General features: G+C 43.4%; 1 protein-coding gene across 4 annotated transcripts in view; it reads left to right on the top strand.

Annotated features, from left to right (window-relative positions):
* Positions 1-2,240: 2,240 nt before the first annotated feature.
* LOC149467097 (P2R1A-PPP2R2A-interacting phosphatase regulator 1-like) overlaps positions 2,241-23,861 on the top strand; it is a 47,338-nt gene continuing 25,717 nt past the window's right edge. For all 4 annotated transcript variants that reach the window (XM_089672217.1, XM_089672216.1, XM_089672215.1 and 1 more), the window contains exons 1-4: positions 2,241-2,529; positions 10,960-11,038; positions 13,880-13,936; positions 18,287-18,330. In XM_089672217.1, coding sequence (XP_089528343.1) covers positions 2,438-2,529; positions 10,960-11,038; positions 13,880-13,936; positions 18,287-18,330 — 272 coding nt within the window. In that variant the 5' untranslated portion in view covers positions 2,241-2,437. The remainder of the gene's footprint in view (positions 2,530-10,959; positions 11,039-13,879; positions 13,937-18,286; positions 18,331-23,861) is intronic.

Genomic DNA, 23,861 nt, shown 5'->3' with positions numbered 1-23,861 from the left:
GGCAAATTTGTACATTGAGGCCCTGTTCATACTGGCCTTGGAAACGCCTTTTGCCGCTCCTTGAACATCCAGTAAAGAAGCCTGCTATGGATAAGATGGACAGCGGACAAAGTTGTTCACGTTTGAAAAACATGAAGTGTTTATGTTGCTGTACAGCAAAAATCAAGCTACATGTTAAGTCTGGGAGGAGTTGTCAGCTCCTTCCATTCAAACCTATGGTAACACGCCTGTAGCATTTACAGTGCATTTGACAAGCGTTAAATATCAGTGAGATAAAAGGTGGAATATGAGTGACATGGAGGAAAAAAAAATCACTTGGATGGCGTCTGGGGTAAGTTTTTTTTTTCCATTTCCATTAGGCTATAGGGGCATTGGTGCAAGTTACTGTCAGTGTGAATTTAGCCCAAAACTGTGATACTTTTTGGTGTCTCTCACCCTGTGGGGGTTATTTACTAAAACTGAAGAGTGCAAAATCTGGTGCAACTGTGCATAGGAAAAAATATCAGCTTCTAGGTTTTATTGCCAAAACGTAATTTAACAAGCTGAAGTTAGAAGCTGATTGGTTACAATGCGCAGCTGCACCAGATTCTGAGTGCACGAGTTTTAGTAAATACACCCCTTACTGTACATAATAGAACTGCTTGAAAATATATCAGAATTGTAGGGCCCACTCATACCAAGGTGGTCCATTGCAGTGAGTTGTCACACTTTGTGTTCAGCAACCCATTCATTTGAGTAGGCTGTTAAGGCACTGCAATGCATACGTGTGAATGAGCCTGTAGGGTTGTTTCACATTACATGCCATCTGTATGTCATATGTGTCTGGTGAGGGAAACAACATCAGGGCTTTTGCAGATGAGTAAAACCTGTGTGCTTTCATGTATATTTGGTTAGCACTTGAGACCAGTTCCATAACTGTTTCTTCAATAGTATTCAATTTCCACTATATGAATGGGAGCAGGCAGGCTTTTACTGCAGAAGAGACAGGCGCTGTCTCACAGTGGTGGACACAATGGCTACAGGAGCAGTGCGTGGTGGGTGCGCCTGTGCCAGGCAATGTATTTTTTCATTGCTGAGCCTGGCCATGCTGCCCATCCTGTAGGCAGGTGGCAAGTGGTTAACCACTTCTGGACCAGCGACATACGCATATGTCGTTGGACTTTCAGCACTTATACTGGAGTGACAGCTGCAGGCACAGGGGCGGACTGACCATTTGGAAACTCTAGCACTGCCCGAGGGCCCGGGGTCAGTAGGGAGCCCCATGAGATGCCCCCAGTACCTTTTTCATAGACTTTTTTGAGTTTGGTCAATGACACGGGCCCCATGATCCCCTATTGCCCAGGGGCCCCATGAGTTGTCAGTCTGTGCAGGCATCACCCTGGTACCGTTTCTTAGAGCCGGTGATCAGCTCTGTTGTACAAGCAGCGAGAGGGGATGCCCACTGCCTTCTGCAACTCTCGGGATCCCCCGTCCCACTGGGAGGCCTGAGCGACTAGTCAGTACGTCCCCTGGCTGGCCGGACAGCCAAACAAGGCCAGGATCGGCTGTCTGTTATAGTAAATCGGAAGCAATGGCCTGACATCTGGTTTATGCGGAAACTATCAGTGCCTTTTTGAAAGAAAACTGAAATCATTCAAAAACACTGATCTTGGTGTTTTGAATGCTTTCAAGTGCAGAGGAGGGATTCGGGGTCTTATAGACCCCAGATCCCCCCATAAAGAGGACCTGTCACGTCTATTGCTGTCACAAGAGATGTTTACATTCCATGTATACAATGCATACTAGCACATTATGAGATTACTTTTCAGGGAAAACTTTTTTTTTTTTTCGGAACAAGTTCACTACTGCTTTAAGCAGTTTTCTAGCAAAAAGAAAAAAAACCATTTCCATGTAACTAAAAAGTGTCAGACTAGGCCTGCTCTTCAAGTGGTTAAATGGTAATTTAGTGTTTTATGATCCTGAGATTTGGATATTTAACATGTCATTGTGTTTTATATTGTATTAGTGTTTATTACAGCCATGTACACTGTATATTGGTCCATCTAGGGCTCATTGATCACAATGGGCAGCTGTAACATTATTCCAGGGCTTCCCTGAGATCTCCAGGATACAAAGGCTGATACATTCCGCTCTATTCGGGGGACCGGAGATCAGCAGCTTAGTGTCCCCGGTAAGAAGTCTCCCTGCCCATCACACTCAGCCAGTCCTCGACGCTCAGTCATCAGCTGTGCGCATGCGTGCTGGCCACTGCTCTGTCTCGGCATAGGGAGGCTGGAGAGCTTTTCCTGGGCCTGAGCTGGGGCTTCCTCGGCCTGACAGAGTGTGGAGAGCGGCGATCGTCTTCCCTGGCTGTAGCATGGAGCCCTGAGCTCGGAGCTCGTCTACAGAGGCCTGTACTGGGGAGGAGGAGGAGGATCGGGGGAGCATCGCTGCCATCATGGCTCAGGAGAAAATGGAGCTGGACGTGGAGATCCCCAGCGATGGCAGCCTGAGGAGGTCCAACAGTGCCCCCCATATTAACGGGCTCAGGTGAGGCTGGGGATGGGGCTCAGGGCTGGAATTGATGGTCTGTTTTGAGATGGGAGGTCCATCCTGACCTGTGTGCAGGGACTCTGAACTTTGTAGTGTACTGCCTTCCAGGGCCCCCCAACTGCTGAGGCAGAGTAAGGTGGGGGGTGCATGTAGTCCTCTATAGAGGCACCAGACCCCATATATACCTGCCATGTGTTTAGGAAATCCAGTGCTGGGAATTGAGGGGTTAAAGTGGTAGTAAACTCCGCAGCTTGATTTTTTTATCTACAGGTAACCTCATAATCTAGTTTACCTGTTTATAAAATGAGTATCTCCTAAATGTGCCCCGTGTAGGACATATTCTAGGGAGCAGCAGCCGGTGCCGTCACCGGCACATGCGTTCTGAAAGAGCGGCATACCCAGGTCATTCCGTCAGAGCTGCGTGCCGTGACTCCCGTGTGCATATGCGGGATTGACGTCTTCGTGCCACAGCCCGCGAACCCGGATGGAAGCCCGGGTGAAGATGGAAGCCTCTGCAGCGATGACAGCGCACTGCTGGGGGGGGGCTTTGTTTCTAGGTAAGTCTTTCATATGTGGTGCATGTTTCTAGGTAAGTCTTTCATATGTGGTGCATACTAGCTTATGATATTGCCTTGCAGGAGGAAACTTTGTTTTCTTTTTCCAAGAGTTTACTACTGTTTTAAAGAAGAATTCCAGGTTTGATATTTTATACATAGTTCAATTGATTCAGCTTGGACCAATACACAGTATCTCACAGAAGTGAGTACACCCCTCACATTTATGTAAATATGTCATTCTATCTTTTCATGTGACAACACTGAAGAAATTACACTTTGCTACAATGTGACGTAGTGAGTGTACATCTTGTATAACAGTGTACATTTGCTGTCCCCTCAAAATAACTCAAAACGCAGCCATTAATGTCTAAACCGCTGGCAACAAACGTGAGTTCACCCCTAAGTGAAAATGTCCAAATTGGGCCCAATTCTGCATTTTCCCTCCCCAGTGTCATGTGACTCGTTTGTGTTACAAGGTCTCAGGTGTGAATGGGGCACAGGAGTGTTTAAATTTGGTGTTATCACTCTCACTCTCATACTGGTCACTGGAAGTTCAACATGACACCTCATGGCAAAGAACTCTGTGAGGATCTGAAAAAAAAAAGAATTGTTCTACATAAAGGTGGCCTAGGCTATAAGAAGATTGCCAAGACCCTGAAACTGAGCTGCAGCACAGTGGCCAAGACCATACAGCGGTTTAACAGGACAGGTTCCACTCAGAACAGGCCTCGCCATGGTCGACCAAAGGAGTTGAGCGCACGTGCTCAGCGTCATATCCAGAGGTTGTCTTTGGGAAATAGACGTATGAGTGCTGCCAGCATTGCTGCAGAGGTTGAAGGGGGGGGTTCAGCCTGTCAGTGCTCAGACCATACGCCGCACACTGCATCAAATTGGTCTGCATGGCTGTCGTCCCTGAAGGAAACCTCTTCTAAAGATGATGCACAAGAAATCCCGCAAACCGGTTGCTGAAGACAAGCAGACTAAGGACATGGATTACTGGAACCATGTCCTGTGGTCTGATGAGACCAAGATAAACCTATTTGGTTCAGATGGTGTCAAGCATGTGTGGCAGCAACCAGGTGAGGAGTACAAAGACAAGTGTGTCTTGCCTACAGTCAAGCATGGTGGTGGGAGTGTCATGGTCTGGGGATGCATGAGTGCTGCCGACACTGGGGAGCTACAGATCATTGAGGGAACCATGAATGCCAACATGTACTGTGACATACTGAAGCAGAGCATGATCCCCTCCCTTCGAAGACTGGGCTCCAGGGCAGTATTCCAACATAACGACCCCAAACACACCTCCAAGATGACCACTGCCTTGCTGAGGGTAAAGGCAATGGACTGGCCAAGCATGTCTCCAGACCTAAACCCTATTGAGCATCTGTGGGGCATCCTCAAACGGAAGGTGGAGGAGCGCAAGGTCTCTAACAGCCACCAGCTCCATCATGAAGGAGTGGAAGAGGACCCCCAGTGGCAACCTGTGAAGCTCTAGTTAACTCCATGCCCAAGAGGGTTAAGGCAGTGCTGGAAAATAATGGTGGCCACACAAAATATTGACACTTTGGGCCCAATTTGGACATATTCACTTAAGGGTGTACTCACTTTGGTTGCCAGCAGTTTAGACATTAATGGCTGTGTGTTGAGTTATTTTGAGGGGACACCAAATTTACACTGTTATACAAGCTGTACACTCACTACTTTACATTGTAGCAAAGTATCATTTCTTCAGTGTTGTTACATGAAAAGATAGAATAAAATATTTACAAAAATGTGAGGGGTGTACACACTTCTGTCAGATACTGTAAGTAGTATATACCATTCCCAGCCGATCCGCCTAGAAGCTGGAAATCTCTGAAGTGGATTCAGCAACTCCAATCATTTCCACTAGCTTCTGGGTCCTGCCATTCAGAGAATGCCTTGCATTTTCTGAATATTATTATTATTATTATTATTATTATTATTATACAGTATTTATAAAGCGCCAATAGTTCGCTCAGTGCTGTACATTACAAAGGGGGACAGAACATGTGACAGAACAACAATACAATGCAAAACATGAGGGGATCGAGGGCCCTGCTCTTTCAAGCTTACAATCTAGGAGGGAGGGGATGGTGGCACAGGAGGAGATAGCTGTGGGGGATGGGGTGGTAGGAAGAGTGCAGGAGGTTGGCAAGTTAGCAGGGGGTGGGGCAGGCTTCCCTGAAGAGGTGGGTTTTCAGGGTGCGCCTAAAGGAGAGTAGAGTAGGTGATAATCTGATGGGTTGGGGCAGGAAGTTCCAGAGGATGGGTGACACCCTGGAGAAGTCCTGGAGGCGGGCATGGGAGGAGGAGACCAGGGAACTAGAGAGAAGGAGGTCTTGTGAGGAGCGGAGTGTGCGTGCTGGGTGGTACTTGGATATTAGGTCGGTGATGTAGTTCGGGGCAGTATGGTGGATGGCTTTGTACGTCAGTGTTAGGATTTTGAATTTGATCCGTTGCGCAATCGGAAGCCAGTGGAGGGATTGGCAGAAGGGGGTGGCAGAAATGGAGCGGTTGGAAAGGTGAATGAGTCTGGCAGCCGTATTCAGGATCGACTGAAGCGGGGATAGCCAGCGGCGAGGCAGGCCAGTGAGGAAGGAGTTGCAGTAATCGAGTCGTGATATGATGAGGGAGTGGATGAGCTGTTTAGTGGTTTCTTGGGTTAGGAATGTGAGTATTTTGGAGATGTTGCGGAGGTGGAGTCTGCATGAGTTTGTTAAAGATTGGACTTGGAGCTGGAAGGATAGGTTGGAGTCCAGAATGACACCAAGTACTCTGGCCTGCGGGGCGGGTTTGATGGTGGCATTGTTGGATGTGATGGAGAAGTCAATGGGGGGTGGTGTCCGGGCTGGGGGGAAGACAAGAAACTCGGTTTTGGAGAAGTTCAGTTTAAGGAAGTGGAGCGACATCCAGTCTGATATGTCGCTCAGTAGGTGTGTGATTTGGGCGGAGACTGAGGTGGTGAGGTGGGGGGTTGAGAGATAGATTTGTGTGTTGTCGGCATATAGGTGGTAGTTGAAGCCGTGAGAGTGTATGAGTTGGCCAAGGGAGGAGGTGTAGACGGAGAAGAGAAGGGGCCCGAGGACGGAGCCTTGAGGGACCCCAACAGAGAGGGGGAGTGAGGGGGAGGTGGTAGCATTATAGGTAACACTGAAAGAGCATTGTGACAGGTAGGATGAGAGCCAGGAGAGCAGAATCTCTGAGGCCAAGGGAGTGTAGTTTTTAGAGGAGGAGGGGGTGGTCGACTGTGTTGAGGGCCGCAGAGAGGTCAAGGAGTAGGAGCACTGAATAATGGCCATTAGCTTTGGCGGTTAGCAGGTCATAGGAGAGTTCAAGTAAGGCAGTTTCGGTGGAGTGTAGGGGACGGAAGCCGGACTGTAGGGGATCGAGGAGGTTGTTGTCGTTGAGGTGAGAGCTTAGGCGGGTGTAGACTAGGCGCTCGAGGTGTTTGGATGTAAATGGGAGCAGGGAGATGGGTCTGAGGTTGTTCGGCTCATTGGGGTCCAAGGAGGGCTTTTTAAGTATGGGGGAATAAATGCAAAGTGTTTTCTGATTGGATGAGGTAGAGCAGCAGGGTGGTGATGTCACACTTTTCTTGTTCTCTAATCAGAGATTGGCTCCTGTGCTAAGCAGCCGACCACCTGTGTTTTAATAAGCAGAGTTGCAGCCGCTTGCTGTGGGACCCGGAAGCTAGTGGAGATGATTGGAATATCTACAGTAATTTCCAGCTTTTGGGGGCATCAGTCACGTATGGTATATAGATAGTTACATTGGTCCAAGCTGGTTTTGGTTCATTTGATCCACTTTTAAAATTAGAGACATTGAGCAATAAATCCAACATTGTCCTTGGAAATGGGGGAAGGTGTAACTGTTGGGGCTTTTATTGGTGGGAGTTGTAGTCTTGTATTTAATGGAGATTGGGATATGAAAAACCACACACACATACCTCCCTGCTGCAGCATTGCTATGATGCTGCGGATGTTCCCCTGCTGGCTATTTGCGTGAGAGCTGAGCGATCACAGGACTGTCGATCACTCGGTTCTCTGTGTGCCTTCTGCTCTGCCTCTCCAGCACTCCCTGGAGAAGGGGACGAGAGCAGCTGGTTCAGGCTCTCAGCTGTGCACTGAAGCAGCAAAGAAGCATCAGGCATCTAGGTAAATCCTGAAAAAATGGTCCGGATCCTTCCCGAGTCTGGAGCGCCTCTGTGACGTCGTCCGCTAGCAAAGATTTAGCCCACTGTCAGCTGATTCTCGGTCACAGGAGGCAAAAGTAAGTGCACTCATGTGACCCAGAAGAGAAGTATGGCTAAAAAACGCTTAAGCAATACTTCTCTTTTGTGTTTGGAATTCACATCAAATGCAGGTCAGCAAAACCCCATTGACTTTAATGGAGCAGTACCCATGGCAGTTCAGAAGCTGCCTTTGATCTGCTTTCTCTTGTACTGCACCTCTTTGAAACCATCATGTCCTGTTGAGGGACATCTGCACTGTTTGTAAAGCAGGTGAAAGTCGACTTCTCTTGTGAAGTACTATGTTTGCTATTCAAATGCTTGTAGTTGTATTTGAATAGAATTCCCATCAACGTGAACCTGTATGACCTGTGTCAACGGGCTTCGGTTGGCGTTTTAAGCAGAACTAAAAAAAACTGCAAGCAGGCAGATTCTTTATTGGAGATTCTATATCTGTTTTGCAATAAAACTTATCTGCCTGTTGACAATCTTGTGTAGGATGTACATGTGCACTGCTCAGGGTGCATTCTTGTCACACCTCAGTGCCAGAATAAATGAATTCCAAAGCTTTAGACTTCAGTTCCAATTTAACTCCTACCTGTGTCCCGGTATCAGTGGAGATTACAGGGCTGTTTCTACTGACTTTCAGTCTATTGTGTACAAGAAAGAAGCATGATGAGTGCTAAGGAGGTGTGATGTATGCATTACAGGTGTTTTACACTTGAAAATTACCTTGCCTAGTAACAAGAAATATATAAAAGGAAAAATGCTTACACAATGTAATGAATAATAACATTTTAAGAAGGAAAGTGACACAGTCCAGTAAAGGGCAACCAAGTTTATTTTATATTGTCACAGTAACAAAGCCCACTTTAGAGTTAAAAGAGAAGATTGAGAGTTTTTTTTTTTAAATTCTACTTCCCTAGGTGGATGCAGCATCAATCCAGTGCTGCATCTGTCCTCTGCCGCCTCTAAGGCTGAGACCTGAGCGATCAGACACCTCTGATTGCTCTGTCCTCCCTGCTGCTCTGAGCAGAGAGTGTTGACTTGCAGTCAATGCCGTCTGCTCTGTCTCCCTCCCAGTACTTACTGGAGTGCTGGGCTGTGGAAGGGGCGGGAGCAGGGGGTCCAGGCTCTCAGCGGATCACTGAGAAGCTGACCTAGATGCCAGTCCATAGATCTGGGTGGATCCCGACTTTAAAGTGGACTGCGTGAGTAACGCCAGCCGACAGCAGACTTTAGCCCGCTGTTACCTAAAATGGGTCACAGGTGTGCAGAACAAACTGCAATTTTGTGATCGTTAGGAGAAGTACAGCTAAGCAAGCTTTGGCTGAACCTCTCCTTTATTATACATCCTGTATGTGAATAGGCAGATTTGAGCAGAACAGGGTTTTTCTGTGTTAGGAAAGCTTCAGTTGGCATAGTGCCTCTTAGTCCATCCAAAAATGTCTTCCTTTTTACTGCTTTTGGATTCAACTTTGTCACTCAAGTACTTGATCCATTATGCAACTCGGTTCTTTTCTAACATCGCCACAGGTTGGGTTAATTCTCAGCAATCAGACTTCATGTTGGGTCAAATCGCATCAGTCAGGACCACCAGGTTCTGTCCTGTAGACTCCCACAAGCTTGATTCCTAGGGTTTTGTTTGCCTTTTTAAAGCCTAAATCCAGGTTTGGTTTAACTTTGAATGGTTTGTTTGGACAAAGCTGGTCCAAACAAACTATATCCTTTACTAACAGATGTGCCCATTGGGAGAGCTGTATAAACTCTGTAGCATCAGCTACTGTACATTCAGTATACAACGCTGTGTTCTGTCAGCAGTACGGGGACTAAATTGGGAACTGCTGCCAGAATACAGCACTGCATACTGAAAGTAGCTGATGCTGGAATGAAGTAGAGTTGGATGAGCGCTGGCCAGCCATTCCAAGGAAGCTTTGTATTTTTATGAATCTATCGCTCAATGGCTGAAGTTGAGATTGTGATGTCATTCAGCTGCTTCTTCATCTCATGCAATTGTGTTCATCCATAAAATATAAAGCTTTGTGTGAATTGCTGGACAGCTCTCTGCCTGACTCTATTTTGTTCCCGGAACAGGACAGAAAGTCCTTGTACTGCTGTTGAGACACATTGCAGTGTGTTGTACATAGCTGATGTTACATACAGATTATATAGCACTCCCAACAGGCACATCTGTTAATGAAGAAAATATTTGGTTGGACCGCCTTGGTTCAAACAAACTATTTAAAGGTATCGAACCTGGAGTTCATCTTTAATATTTAGTCCTCTAAAGTTATGTCCACAGAATGGAAGGAAGGATACAGTGTTCTTTTCTGGATTCTGGTGTTCCCAGAACCAGATTATGTAGTCCTGTCACCCTCTGTTGCAGAAGAGACATGCTATGCAGTCTTCTTTAGAATGATTGAACTTCCATCTGCATGTGTGGGAGTTGCATCATTCCCTGATGGCCAATTAAGATGGCCAAAGACCTGGTAATTGGTTGAAGCCAAGGAGGTGTCTGTAGCAAATGGGGCAAATGTCTCAGTACATTAAGGTCTGTTTAAGACCTTAATGTACTACGACTCTCTTTTTCTCTTCCAAGGTTGTAATGTGAGAGGAATGGAATTTATCATTGGACAGGCAAACTCTAACTTTCCTGGTGTAACAGTATTTTTTACAGGTTGTCATCTCCTTTTAAGGTGTCCATTTATGGATCAAAATGCATCCGGTTCAGCAAGGACTGACTAAATTTCAATCGTGTATGGACTAGCAGTCGCTCTTTCGAACGACTTGTGTACAACCAGCCTGTTGTGTTTTTCCCAAATGGTCAGTACCGCCGGCTACAGCTAGCAACACTGAACATTATATTCTGTCAGAGGGGAAGACTCCCTGCCATCAGTATATAATAGCACTGCGTGAGTGATTTTTTTTTCCCCCATCTACCTCAGTTGTGTTGATGGGGAAATGGCACAATTTTGTTAGTTTTGGTTGAATGAAAAAAAAATAAAAATTATAGCTTGTCTTATTGCGGTGTATGAAAGAGGAGAATGTGGTTTTGTTCCAGTGAGTGTTCTATAGAATTAGACACAAAATGGTGTGTCCTGTATCTGCAATTCAGACTGTATTTCCATCAAGTCCTCTACTAGCCACTGAGGCAATTTCATTGGATGGTCAAATGGCAGTTGGTGAGCTTTGCAAATGATGTTTGGGAAAGATAGGCATTAGTAACAATGTGCAGATTCACATTAACACTGTTCGGTGAACAACATACACATTTCAGAGTGGTGGATTTACCACATTTTTATATTGTATAGGAAAATAGTATGAAGGTAAATTCCCAGTGTAAATGGAAGCTGTCACAGAAAATGATGGTAATGTGCATGCTGGCGTGTTGATTGAACAAGGCTGTCATGTTTATCCTACTCATTGAGCCATTGCCGTAGAACTGCTAAATACCTCAGGAGTCACAGCTTTAATAGCTGCATACCTGTCCCATTGACTCACAAAGTATTGCAGCAAGGAGGATGATGACAGCCCTGGCACCAGCAGCTCTACAAATTAGCTAATAGCAGATCCATTAGTTTTCAAGGAAGGCGTTAAAGTAACTTTATTTCTGTTTTCCAGTGATCACTGTCAGGTATTTCAACCTTATGGACCCAGAGCTCGTAGAAACAGCACAACTGTGGTGAATCGTCAAAGTCTGGTAAGAATAGAGAAATAACAGAGCTGAAGTACTTTCTATCGTGTCCAGTTAGAAAATAGTAACAAATAACAATCCCCCCTAAAAGTCCCAAAAAAAAAACCAGGCAGATTCAATGGATCTCTGTCTTTTTCTGCTGTCACTTTTCGATTTTCCTGATATTTACATACATTTCTCATCGTAATCCATAGTTCACTATTTTGGGAAATTTTGTAGTTGAGCTCTGATCTGTAATTGCAACCATGCATGGTAAAAGTTCTACTAACAGATCAAAATGGGGATAGGGAGTCAGGGGGGAAATGTCTTCATTGGCATACACACTACTGTGAAAAAAATGACTTTCTATTTCCCACTCTGTCTAAAATTTAACCTCTTGGCGCCGGCGCCTCCCGGCCCTTTACGAGTTTTGGGGGGGTGGGGTTTTAGGGTCACGTGACCGCTGTGATTCGCCATCATGGCGGTCACATGATCGGAAAAGGTCGAAAGGGGAGATCAGGACCTTTCCAGGAGTAGTGGACACGTGCTGGGAGCGCGCAGGGCGCTCGCTCTCAACACGTATGTATGTTTTAATTGCACGCAAATATGCGGCTGCTCGGTGTCAAGGCCCAGAGGTCACATATTTGCGTGCGATCGGCGTCAAGGGGTTAAATCTGAACTAAATGTTTATTTTTTCTTGCAATACCTGTAAAATAGGGGAAATCGTGTATGCATTCATACCTGCAAACCTCTCTTACCTGTAGCTGTATCAAAAACCCACTATCTTGCAGAAAATGCTTTTGTTACTTTTTCTTTGGGCTGATGGCTCCCAAGCCTCACTGTCTGCGTCTATTGATACAAACAGCGGGACTTGCCCCTGCCTCATGCTTGCTGATCACTGGCTTTGATTAGCAGGAGCCAATGGTTCCCACTGCCTCAGCAAAGCTTTTTTCAGTAAGAGTACTCGGCACTATGTATGGCACAAAAAGAGCACAGCTTACCAACATCAAAACAACATCCCAATGGGCAATTATTATGGACGGAACATCATGATTTAGGCTTGCAGGGCCTGGACCATTTGCCATCATTGAGGGGAAAATAAATTCCCAATTTACCAAATTATCCTACAGGATAATGTTAAGGTGGCTGTCTGCCAACTAAAGCTTAGAAGACATTGGGTGATGCAGCAGGACAATGACCTTAGGCAACAAAGTAAATTCACCAGACTGACTTCAGCAAAATAGCAATTCCTAGTCTTCTGGCTGGACTACTACTCCAAAACGGCTGGTCTTAACAAATGGGCCAAGATTCCCCCAGCTAAAAGTTGACACTTTGTTAAAATATGTATTTATCCTGGGGAATCTAAGCTTTACTGAATGCTAATGAGTTGTGCAAGCTGTGAGACAGAATTTACTTTTTCCTTTTTTTTTTCTCTCTCATAAATGTATTGAAATGTCACAAGTGGCATCTCAGTAGAGTTCTATTTACCACGGCAACATTGCAACCCACTGAACTGAAAAAAGTACTGCATGCAGTGCTTTTTTTTTCTGCATGTACTGTAGCTGGGGTGTGAACTGATAACATAAGAAACTAAGCATTTTGCGTGGTCTATGTCCTGGGGAAAACAGCATAGCTGGAATGCATCTAGTTTGAATGGGCCCTAATGGATAAAAATTCTGCAACATTTGTTAGCCTTGAAGGGATTTGACGTTTTGCTTATCCGTCACAGATTGGTTCCAGTTTCTTGGATATCTTGTCAGAAATATTGCATGATGTACATACATGTACCATATGGTGAATTAAAATGTTTTCAAATTACCAACTTTTCAGACCTCTTGATTGCAGTGCAGACAGGAAGCTTTATGTGTGTTGGGTAAAACCATCTGCCATAATATTAAGTTGAGAGTGAGATCTATGTTCATATTAGGTCCTTAAAGCGGAATTACACCGTATCATCACAGCACCACAAACAAAAATGCTGTTTTAATTCTTTTTTTAATAATTAAAGTAAACTCACCCATCCATGCATGTCTCCATGCTTTATTTCTCTGAGAAATCACTGTTTAAAACACCCCCTAGTATTTTTTACCATGACCATATTGAGTAATGCTGGATAAACATGATCCAAATATTTGGACAATATGTATAGCTGCCTATCTGAAAGCATTCGGTCCAACGATCGGCTTTGTTAAAGAGACATGCTGGAAGAGCAGCATCCAACCAGCAACCCATCAGCGCCGGCAGCCAATGGCTGCCAGTGCTGATCAGTATGTTCTGATGTGGGTGGGGGGCAGTTCACTGTCATAAAACAGTAGCTCAGCGGGGGAGATTGCCACACTAGCATCGCATAGTTAGTATGGCAGGCTCAGTTGTTTTTTTGTTTGTCGTTTTTTTTTTTTTTTCATTCAGCTCTCTGGGTTGAACTGAAAAAAAATTAACGTGTGTACTAGATTTTGGGGGAAGATGATTCATGTAGCTTTAACTACCTGGAATCCATCTGCCTTTAGCTCAGGCATGCAGGCAGGAGGGTGTGCTTAGCTGGGAAAACCCCTCCTTTCCTCCTGGAGACTCCTGGAATGTGTGCAACTATTTTCCTAGGCATGGAAAACAGGAAGTAACTAAAAAAATAAAAAACAAAAAAAAATTATATACAGTACTTTGCAATCTATTTACTAATGCCAGGAGCATAAGGATTAAAAGTAGTCGACATTGATTGAGCGAGTGAATTTCTTCTTTAAGCTTAAAAATTTGTTTGCATATGTGAGTCAGATGTCTGTGAGGAGGCTGCAATTACCTCAAAAATTGCTGTGCATTAATCATCATTTAATAAATTAGGAATGCTAAAAATTATTTTTTTTCTATCTCAAGGCACCATCATCCTCTCCTATCCGAATCCCAAGCAGCCGTCTGTATCAGCTGAAAAGGGTAACATAAAAGTTCTAGAAGATTGTTTGTTTGTTTGCTTTTTACCAGATCCAAACCCTAAATAGGTTGGACAAGTGAATATACCTTGAAGTGCCAATTTGGAGCCAACTTGCATTTCTTAACCACCTCCCGCCAGCCATATAGTAATATGACAGATGCAAGGTGGTGCTCTCGTTCTGGGAGGACGTCATATGACATCCTCCCATTCTCACAGCGCATGCGCGGCTCAGGGAGCACGCGGTGTTTAGCGGTGCGCTGTGTCCCTCAGACACAGCGGATCACCAACCACGGAAAGAGCCGAAGATGTCGGCTCGGTCATGTAATCAGCTGTGTCCAGTCACAGCTGATCACATGTAAACAGGGAAATGTCGGTTATCGGCATTTCTCTCCTCTCGAGCTGTCACGCTGACCGCTCGAGAGGAGAGACAGTAATTGGCTTTCCGTGGAGGGGACATGTACACTGATCATCAGGGCGCCCTGATGATCAGTGTAGCCCCAGCAGCGCCACCTGTCAGTGTCCATCAGTGCCTTGTGCCAGTGCCCATCAGTGCCACATATCAGTGAACATCAATGCCACATATCAGTGCCCATCTGAGCTGCCTTTCAGTGTCACCCATCAGTGCCGCCTATCAGTGCCAGTCAGTGCTGCCTATCAGTGCTATATATCGGTGCCATGTATCAGCGCTGCCTTTCAGTGCCCATCAGTCATGCCTGTTAATGCCCATCAGTGCCACCTACCAGTGCCTTCTCATCAGTGCCCATCACTGCAGCCTCATTAGCGCATATCAGTGAAGGAGAAAAATCACTTATTTACAAAATTTTATAACGAAAACTAAGAAAAAACTTTTTTTTTTCTTCTAAATTTTCAGTGGTATTTGGTTTGTTTAAGAAAAAATAAAAAAACCAGAGGCGATTAAATACCACCAAAATAAAGCTCCATCTGTCACAAAATGTTTTTAAAAATTTCATATGGGTACAATGTTGCATGACCGCACAATTTTCATTCAAAGTGCGACAGCGCTGAAAGCTGGAAATTGGCCTGGGCAGGAAGGGGGTATAAGTGCCCTGTAGGCTAGTGGTTAATAATACAGTTACATAGTTAGTCTGGCTGAAAAAAGACAAAAGTCCATCCAGTTCAACCATTTACAAAAAAAAAAAAAAGTTATAATCCTATACCCACAGTTGATCCAGAGGAAGTAAAATAACCCAGCTCCTGTAGGGGGAAAAAAATTCCTTCCTGATCCCCCCCAGAGGAAATCGGATATTCCCTGGATCATATTTACCCATAAATGTTAATATCTAGTTATATTCTGTGTATCTAGGAAAGAATCGAGGCCTTTTTTTAAAGCAATGCAAACCTTAGGTTTATATATACTTAGGACAACTATTTCAGATGTACTGTCATTTTCCAGCCTAGTACTCTAGCATTTTAATTGTACTTTACTATTCCCCATCTCTATGGGCAGAGCTCTGTCAATAAGCTTTTACTAATTAGTAAATTGATTAAAATTAAGAAATTTTTTATTACTTTTAAATGGTCTATAAACAGTGACTCAAAATGAGTTCTCAACAAAAATTAATTCTAGCATACTAGTCTCTCTTTTAGCAGAAATGACCTCAGTGTGGCACCAGACAGGAGTTCTCGATATCAAACACTGTCCCAAGTTTCCAGAAACAAGAATGTTGTTCCCCTTTGTTGCACAGTTTGTTTTTAAAGTGTACCATCCATGCTAATGGAAGGTCCACTTGCAACCTTCAACATACAGAAAAAAAGAAATCTCAGGCCCTGTTCCCTTTACTTCATGAGCCATGAGTGACATGACTGTGCCTCTCTGTTTCTCCTAGGAAAATTGGGTGCTGCGAGAATGTGTTACAACAAAAGGCTAGATATTGTGTTTGTGGATGAGGGTCTGTCAGAAAAGTGGACCTTCTGCTTTAACCACTTGCCGACCGCAGATAGCCGAATGATGGCTACACTGCGGCCGGCCAGTTCTGGTAGGGTGTCATATGACGTCCTCCCAGAACGCGCTCTCCTGCACGCCCCTGGTGGCGTGCACCCGGCGATTTCCATGATCGCTATGTCCTACCCAGCAGTGCGCCCTCCTGTGCCACCCAGCAGTGCCACCAACCTGTGCCCACAAGTGCAGCCCAGCGGTGCCGCCAGTCAGTGCCGCCAGTCAGTGCCCAGTGGTTGTGCCAGTCAGTGCCCAGCAGTGATGCCAGTCAGGGCCACCTATCAGTGCTGCCTATTAGTGCTGCCTATCCTTGCCACCTCATTAGTGCTGCCTATCAGTGCCGCCTATTAGTGCCCATCAGTGCTGCCTCATCAACTCACATCAGTGAAGGAGAAAAATTACCTGTTTGAAAAATGTTATAATAGAAACAAAGAAACTTTTTTTTTTTTTTTAATTTTTTTCACTTTTTTTGTTTATAGCGCAAAAAGTAAAGTGCCCAGCAGCGATTACCACTAAAGGAAAGCTCTATTTGTGAGAAAACATTGATAAAAATTTCATATGGGTACAATCTTGCATGACTGCGCAATTGTCATTCAAAGTGCAATAGCGCTGAAAGCTGAAAATTGGCCTGGTAAAGAAGGGGGTATAAGTGCCCGGTAGGCAAGTGGTTAAAGAAGTTAAGGCTTGTTAAAGTTCCCCGGGGCACCCAATGCACATAGCACTTGTCCCCATAAATATTTGTGCTTTGATTGCTGATCTGCGTTGGATAGCCTGCCTCTATCCAACCACACTGGTACTAAAAGACAAACTTCTGTCTGTACACAAAGGAGAGGGGACTTACAGACACCGAGCTCACCCCCATCTCCTCTGAACACTTTCAGATGGAACATCTGCAGCCCTGTGCCTTCTCTGCTTCCTTGATTAATAAATGACTGTGCCAATAACCTCCTGCACCCTCCAGCTAGTCTGAAATAGTAGTTGGTTACCTGTGTAATGAATGATGTTGGCTGCATAGGAGTGTCTTCATTCACAAAGAACAAACCTAGAAAGGTCCGTGGCTTCAATGCTGCCTCTGCTTTCCCCATAGGAATGCCCCAAATTTTGAGCTTCTGCCTGAGTGGAGCTGCAGCACTGAAAGAATGAAAAACATTTTATTTCTAAAACACAGCACCTATTTTAACAGGGACAAGTGCTATCTGCACTGGGTCCACTGGGGGATTTGACAAACATTTGTAACTTCTGCTGAGAGTTCTTTAACCACTTCTAGTCCAGACACTTTTACCCCCTTTCTGCCCAGGCCAATTTTCAGCTTTCAGCACTGTCACACTTTGAATGGCAATTGCGCGGTCATGCAACACTGTACCCATATTAATTTTTTAGCATTTTTTTTTTTACAAATAAAACTTTATTTTGGTGGTATTTATTAATTAATGGGATTTTTTTTTTTTTTGCTATATAAATGAAAGTCCAATTTTGAAAAGTGTTTTTCTTATAAAATTTTGAAAATAAATAATCTTTCTTCATAAATATTGGCCAAATTAGTTTATAACCAAAAATTATTTTTATTTTTACATTATTATTATTTTTTTATATTGATTTTTTATTTTATTTTTTTTACATACTGTCACCCTAGCAGTACAGTGTCACCATAGTGACACTGTACTACTAAAGGCTGTAAAAGCAATAATTTCTCATTCTCTCTGGCTGCATTCTTGCAGCCATTGAGAAATACTGCGTGAGCTGTGATTGGTCACAGCTTGTCACATGGTACAAGGCTGTTGTGAATAGCCTTGTACCATGTGACCTCTATGATCATTTACAGATTTCACACGTAGTAAGCAATGATGTCAGAAGTGACATCTTGCTTACTACTCTGCATGTGATGACTGATTGGCCAATCAGTGATCACATGATCGGGACCTCACACAGAGGTCCCGTACAGCGATCAGTGTTCCACTGTGTCCCAGGGAGCGCGCACAAGCAGGGGACGGGGAGGCCGTTTATAAACGGCCAACCGCCCCTGCACTGCTCCCGTCCGGCCATTTATATACATGGGCCGGACGGGAAGTGGTTAAAGAACTTGGGGACAATTTATGTAAACTAGAGCAGAGAACAGTGAAGAAAAAATGAAGCAGCTGCTAGTGGCAACCAATTGGGCTTTATTTTAATTTGTGTTGGAAAATGTCAACAATGATTCTGATTGTTATCTGTAGTTCACATTTCCTCTTCGTTTCACAAATCAGTCCCACAGTGGTTTAGAAGTAACTAGGAGAGGAGCGAAGAAGTGTGCAATTACCCAAGTCAAAATCCAGAGTATCTTTTGCATATTTTTACTTCTGTACTTTTTTTCCAGTTGAGTTTTCTTACCATCATTTTATATATTTATTTTGATTAGGAGGAAGGCGTTGATTTGATGAATCGTGAAACTGCACGTGAGCGGTAAGTGTATTTCCTACTTCAATAAGAAATGGTATACTTCTCTATCTTTTCCATGTTATAATGTAGAGGTCTATCCAGCCTGTTCCAGTATTTTGGTTGAACTTATAAATGTTATATTTCACTGGTTAAAGCTATCATTGTTGTCAAGTTTATGGCAATATGGGCTTTCTGAAAATGGACCCATTCACACTGGATGGACAGCTGCTGGAGATTTAAAGTGTTACTAAATCCAGGACCCTGCATTCACTATATCTGGTCTCCTACAGTACACAGAACATGGAAGTGCACTTGTCTGAGTAAATATAAACTGCTAAAAACCTATTCTCGTCAGCAGTTAGAGCAGTCTTAGGACTTCTGTGTCCAGCAGAGCACATGTTAAAGATTGTAGGAAGCGTTTTATATTCTGCTCTACAAGGATGCAGAACCCCTGACCTCTGTATGGACAGTGCTGATTGGCCCTGTGCTGATCACATGCACTCTCTCAAGGAAAAAAAAAAAAAAACCTTTCTAGCAATACACATCAAACTGAGCATGTGCAGAGTAACTCTACACTACATGTCTTATCAGGAGATAAGAGGGGGGCACTGGAAGAAGGGGAGGATCAGAGAAGTCAGGATCAAACAGCCTTTTCACAACATGCAGAGGATTGACCCCTTAGGTTCCACAGTGAGTATACCAAGCATGCTTTACTGCATATACAGACTGATTTTACTGTTGTGGGTTTAGTAACACTTTAACTGCAGCAGTTTAGGGTCAGTAGGGGTTGATGTGGCGTACGATTCTATGAACTTTATTTGAATTGTACAAAAATGACACTTCATTCATGTCACTGTACAGTAGCACAAGGTGCTATGCTGTTGTACTGTGACATGCCATTCTGTACAATCGGCTGCAGTGTAATGCAGCCTGTCTTTATTTTATCATAGCTCCATGCTGTATTGCAGTGTGAATAGACCACACTTTGTTTTCTGTGCGTCTTAGCAATGACTGGTGTTTTACAGTGCAGTAAAACATCGGTCACCGCACATAGTGTGAATTAGCCCTAATACAGGTTGCAACACTGATGGAGTATAGTATCTCATAGGAAACAGTGCATGCAATCCTATTTCAGTTTATGACATATCGGAGGTGAAATGGTTGTTTTGAGATACAGCACATTCATCTTTGCCTTACTGATAAATACCATTGGTGTTCTGTAAGGACCATTGTATCCGAGTGCTCATACTTCATTCTAACAGGAAAGGTAAAATGCAGAATGACGGTTCAGTTTAACTGGAACTCTCCTTTGCATTTGCTTTGGTCTCTGCCAGGAACCCCAACAACACAGCAAAGATATCTTGCATGAATAAAGAAAAGACTTTTAAATCTAATCCCAAGGACAAAACTATGTTGCATCTTACCTGTTCTTAGATGTAGTGGCTGCATTACTTTACTTTTTCAGAGATTTTTTGTTACTTTTATTTCTGATTCTGCCAGTAAGGGTTCTACCTAGGGTCAGGATGCTCACGTTACCATATCTGTGGAGGAACAGTGTTACCCCACAACAGAACTGCAGAACACCTCCCCCTCTCCTGTTCTCCATAACATAGGGGAGCACTATTCTGTAGTCCACAGAGAAAGCTGGAAACAATGCTGATAACAGCCAGCCCAGGTAGAATGTACATGACATTGGCTCACAAGATTTCTGGCAGGATTAAAAGATTTATTTTTTTTTCTTTTCACTTATCGGAAAACCCCTTTTCAGTGGTGTAGTTAACAGACCAAAACCAGGGAATAAAACAAGTTTGTTGTTGGGGTTTACATACACTTTGAGTCAGAACCATCTTACCTTGCTTTTATGGGCACATTGATTATGTGTGTTTTCAGTAGCTGTAGGTTTAGCAGGAATAAGGTTTTAAATAGCTAAAGGTGACCTTAAGGCAATGGGTTGTTTTTAAGATTTACTTTTACTGTGTTTGTACACAGCATCCTTTGTTTATAGCACACACTGGTGCTGTAGTATGTGTAAGATTTATATTTATTGCTTTGAGCTTTCTAGTACCCTCTTGGGATGTGGTAAACCAGAATGCTTTGTCATATAAACAGTGTTGAAGCAGTGTAGGAAAATATCCATCCAGTATCAACATGGAAATAGTTATTCCCTATGTTTATACAGTGCAGTGGTTCAGAATACATGAAGTCCCTTTTACATACAGTCTATGTGCCTAAACATTAACTATTTCAGTGGCAATGTATGCCACCCTGCAGAGTATCTAGCCAAGTTTGTTTTGAAAATGACTTTTCCCTTAAGCTGACCATAGATTATGATTTTTTTTTTTTTCTTTCAAGGAAAGAAAATTGCTCGATTTTTCCCTTCAACACGGCCAGTGCTCAGGGGGAATCCCTCCTGCTGTGCTATTGTATTCTGACAGTAGGAGACTTCCCTGCCGTCAATACAATGATCACTGTTTGCAGCTGTAGACACTGGCAGTGATCATACAGAAAAAAAAAAAAAGTCAATGGATTGACTTTAGCACAAACAGCCTGCCCATAGATGGAATGAAATCTGGACGGTTCCTGCTGAACCAGTTGAATTTTGATCTGTCTATGGCATACTTTTATTCTGTATTCATAAGTAAAATGAGAAATAAACTTGTAGGAAAATAATGCCTGAGAATCTGTACCATGCGAAATACAGAAAGCTGCCATTGTTGTCTGTCTTTTTGGCTTCACTGCTTTCAGTCAAATTAGAAATCTCTTAAAATGGAGTCAAAATGTCTGATCCACACAGTGTTTCCATGTCTTTGCCTCCGAAAGTATTGAAGCCACTGGATTGATATGACATCCAGGCAGCAAGTATATTTAGAAACTATTCTCTTGGTTTAGGTTCCCTTAAACCATGTGTATCCTTTTTACTGTCTCCTTGAGATGCAGAAATCTATTTGCTTACTCATCTTGTCTTGTTTGTGTATGGATAAATCTTTTAAAGCAGTAGTACCTACAGGAAAGCCTGTAAGGCGGCTTACCTGTAGGTACAGTGAAGATCTCCTAAACGTGCACTGTTTAGGAGATCTTCACTACTGCTGCAGCCGGGTAAAGTCATCGGCGCATGAGCTCTGAAGGGACGGCATACTCATGCCATCTCTTAACGGCTGTGACTTCCACACACATGCGCAGACATTCAAGCTAGTATGCTCTGCATATGTTATAATAACTTGCAGGTGGACATTTTTTTTTTCTTTGACTATACTACTGCTTTTAACCAGTTGAGGACCCAGCAAAAAAAAAAAAAAAAACATAATTGAAGTACACAAGAAATGTCAAATAAGACAAGCTTCAGTGCAGTGCTCCTAAAACCAAAACAAAACTACTCAGTCCAGGATGTGTATCTATAATGTCCATACGAAAAAAAAACCTCACCTTGAATAGGTGAAATAATCTTCATATAAATCTCCACATAATAGTGTACAAAACTCCTCCCCAGGTGAAAAAACACTTTCAGTGCTCCCTTAACAGTGCCCAGATCAAAGGCTTACCAGAACTGTATGACCCTCAGAATGAGAAGTCATATAACACTTGAAAGTGACCAGCTCAAATTCTGGATATATAATATCACCACTTCATTCCAGTGTATATATCTACAGCCACTCAGGAGAATGTGCATGGAAAAATGAGAACGCTCCATATAGTGTAAAAACAATTATACCAAATATTGATTAAAAAAAACATGCTACTTACATATCTAAAACATAGACAGTGCTGTACAAATCAAACTCCCCAGGGGAATATGTAGATCATTTCCAGATTCTGTAATACGGGATGATGCTATGAGCATGGGCCCTGCCCTACATGTTTCTTCCAAAATTACCTCTTAGGGCAGCGGTTCTCAACCTGGGGGTCGAATGACCCTTTCACAGGGGTCGCCTAAGACCATAGGAAAACACATATTTACGATGGTCTTAGGAACCGAGACACCGCTCCTCTATCCGTCTCCAGGCGGGTCCGCCCACATGCAGATACGCCCACATATGAGTACCCGGCGTGATGACATCCCCCATCACATACACCCCGTACAAATACAGGTGTATGTGACAGGGTTGGTGCCATAATGTACTTATGTGGACCAGTCACACATGTGTAGAAAGCAGCTACTGTGTAGAAAGCAGCAGTATTGGAGGTAAAAGGACACTTCATGAATTATAATTATAATTGTTTTTGTGATTAATCACTATGCTTTAATTATGTTCAGTTTGTAACAATGAAAATACATCAAGCATATCAGATATATACATTTCGATTCATAATAGTAGCAAAATTACAGTTATGAAATGGCAGCAAAAATAATTTTATGGTTGGGGGTCACCACAACATGAGGAACTGTATTAAAGGGTCGCGGCATTAGGATGGTTGAGAACCACTGTCTTAGGGGGTCATGGAGCCTGTCCTTGTATGGCCTCATAAACCAATGCGTTTGATAGTCGATGATGCTGCTTTTTCAGGGTAAGAATACAGGAACATCTATAGTATACAACATATAATATAATAATCTAATAAACATATCCAAACATGAAATTAATTTCATGTTTGGATATGCGTAGATTTACATTTATGTTTGCCAAACCAGAATACATGAATTAATTTTATTCTTTTAAACCCAAAAGCAACCTTTATTTTATTGCAGCTAACCAACTGTTGGATGTGATCTCTGCATTAGTTTTTCTTTTTTAAGCTTGCTTTTTTTCATCTGGTGAGCTGGCCAGTAAGCCTGTTTCTTTAAAAGAACAAGCTCTCTTGCAGATATATCAGTTACGTGGATGAGACAAACTATTCAGCACTAGCAGGGAAACTTACAATGATCAGCATTTATGTAAAACTTTTATCCCAAAAAGAAAAAAAAACTGTTTGCTGTAACTGTTTGCTGTAAGGGGTGGTCACTTAATTTTCTAAAGGGCCTCATAAGAAACTAGGACTCTTGTTGAGGGCCGAGCCAAAGTTTATTAAAAACATATCTTGATGAAACCAGCAGCCTTAGTTGAGTAACACTGGACTGGGAAGGTCTGTATGTAAACATATGGGAAAATAACAAAACACCTGGCGCTTGGAATAATAGGTACAACTGCTCATGAAATAGTGTGTACACTCCCGATTATTAGAAGCAGTAGTGAAGAAATGTCCTCTTCTGATCTGCTGGTCACAATGTTGGTGTAAGGCAGGCTGGTAAAAGCAGTGATGGAGCTGACAAACACGGGTTAATTACCTGATCTGCCTTTCTTTGTTGATATTTGACTGACTGGTTCAGGGAAATAACTGGCAAGCTACATTCACTCTGAGGTGGAGAAAGCCTGGGATCGGTACAGCGAGGATTTCTGCAGATCCTGACCTGGAGTGAAGGACAGGTGCACGGCTCCTGGGCTTTGCAGCGTGCAGGCGCTAACACAGAATTTGCCTGGGTATCCGAGTGGCGGGATAGCATTAGGATGTCTGCTAGGCAAAGCCACCAGAACTGAGCCTTCTTGCTGCATCAGCTTCTCAGGCTCTCTCCTTCCAGTTCT

This window comes from Staurois parvus, unplaced genomic scaffold (genome assembly GCF_062004578.1).
Source record: "Staurois parvus isolate SC_StPar_1 unplaced genomic scaffold, SC_StPar_1.0 ptg000123l, whole genome shotgun sequence".
NCBI lineage: Eukaryota > Metazoa > Chordata > Amphibia > Anura > Ranidae > Staurois > Staurois parvus.
This window is presented reverse-complemented; position numbering and strand designations above follow the sequence as displayed.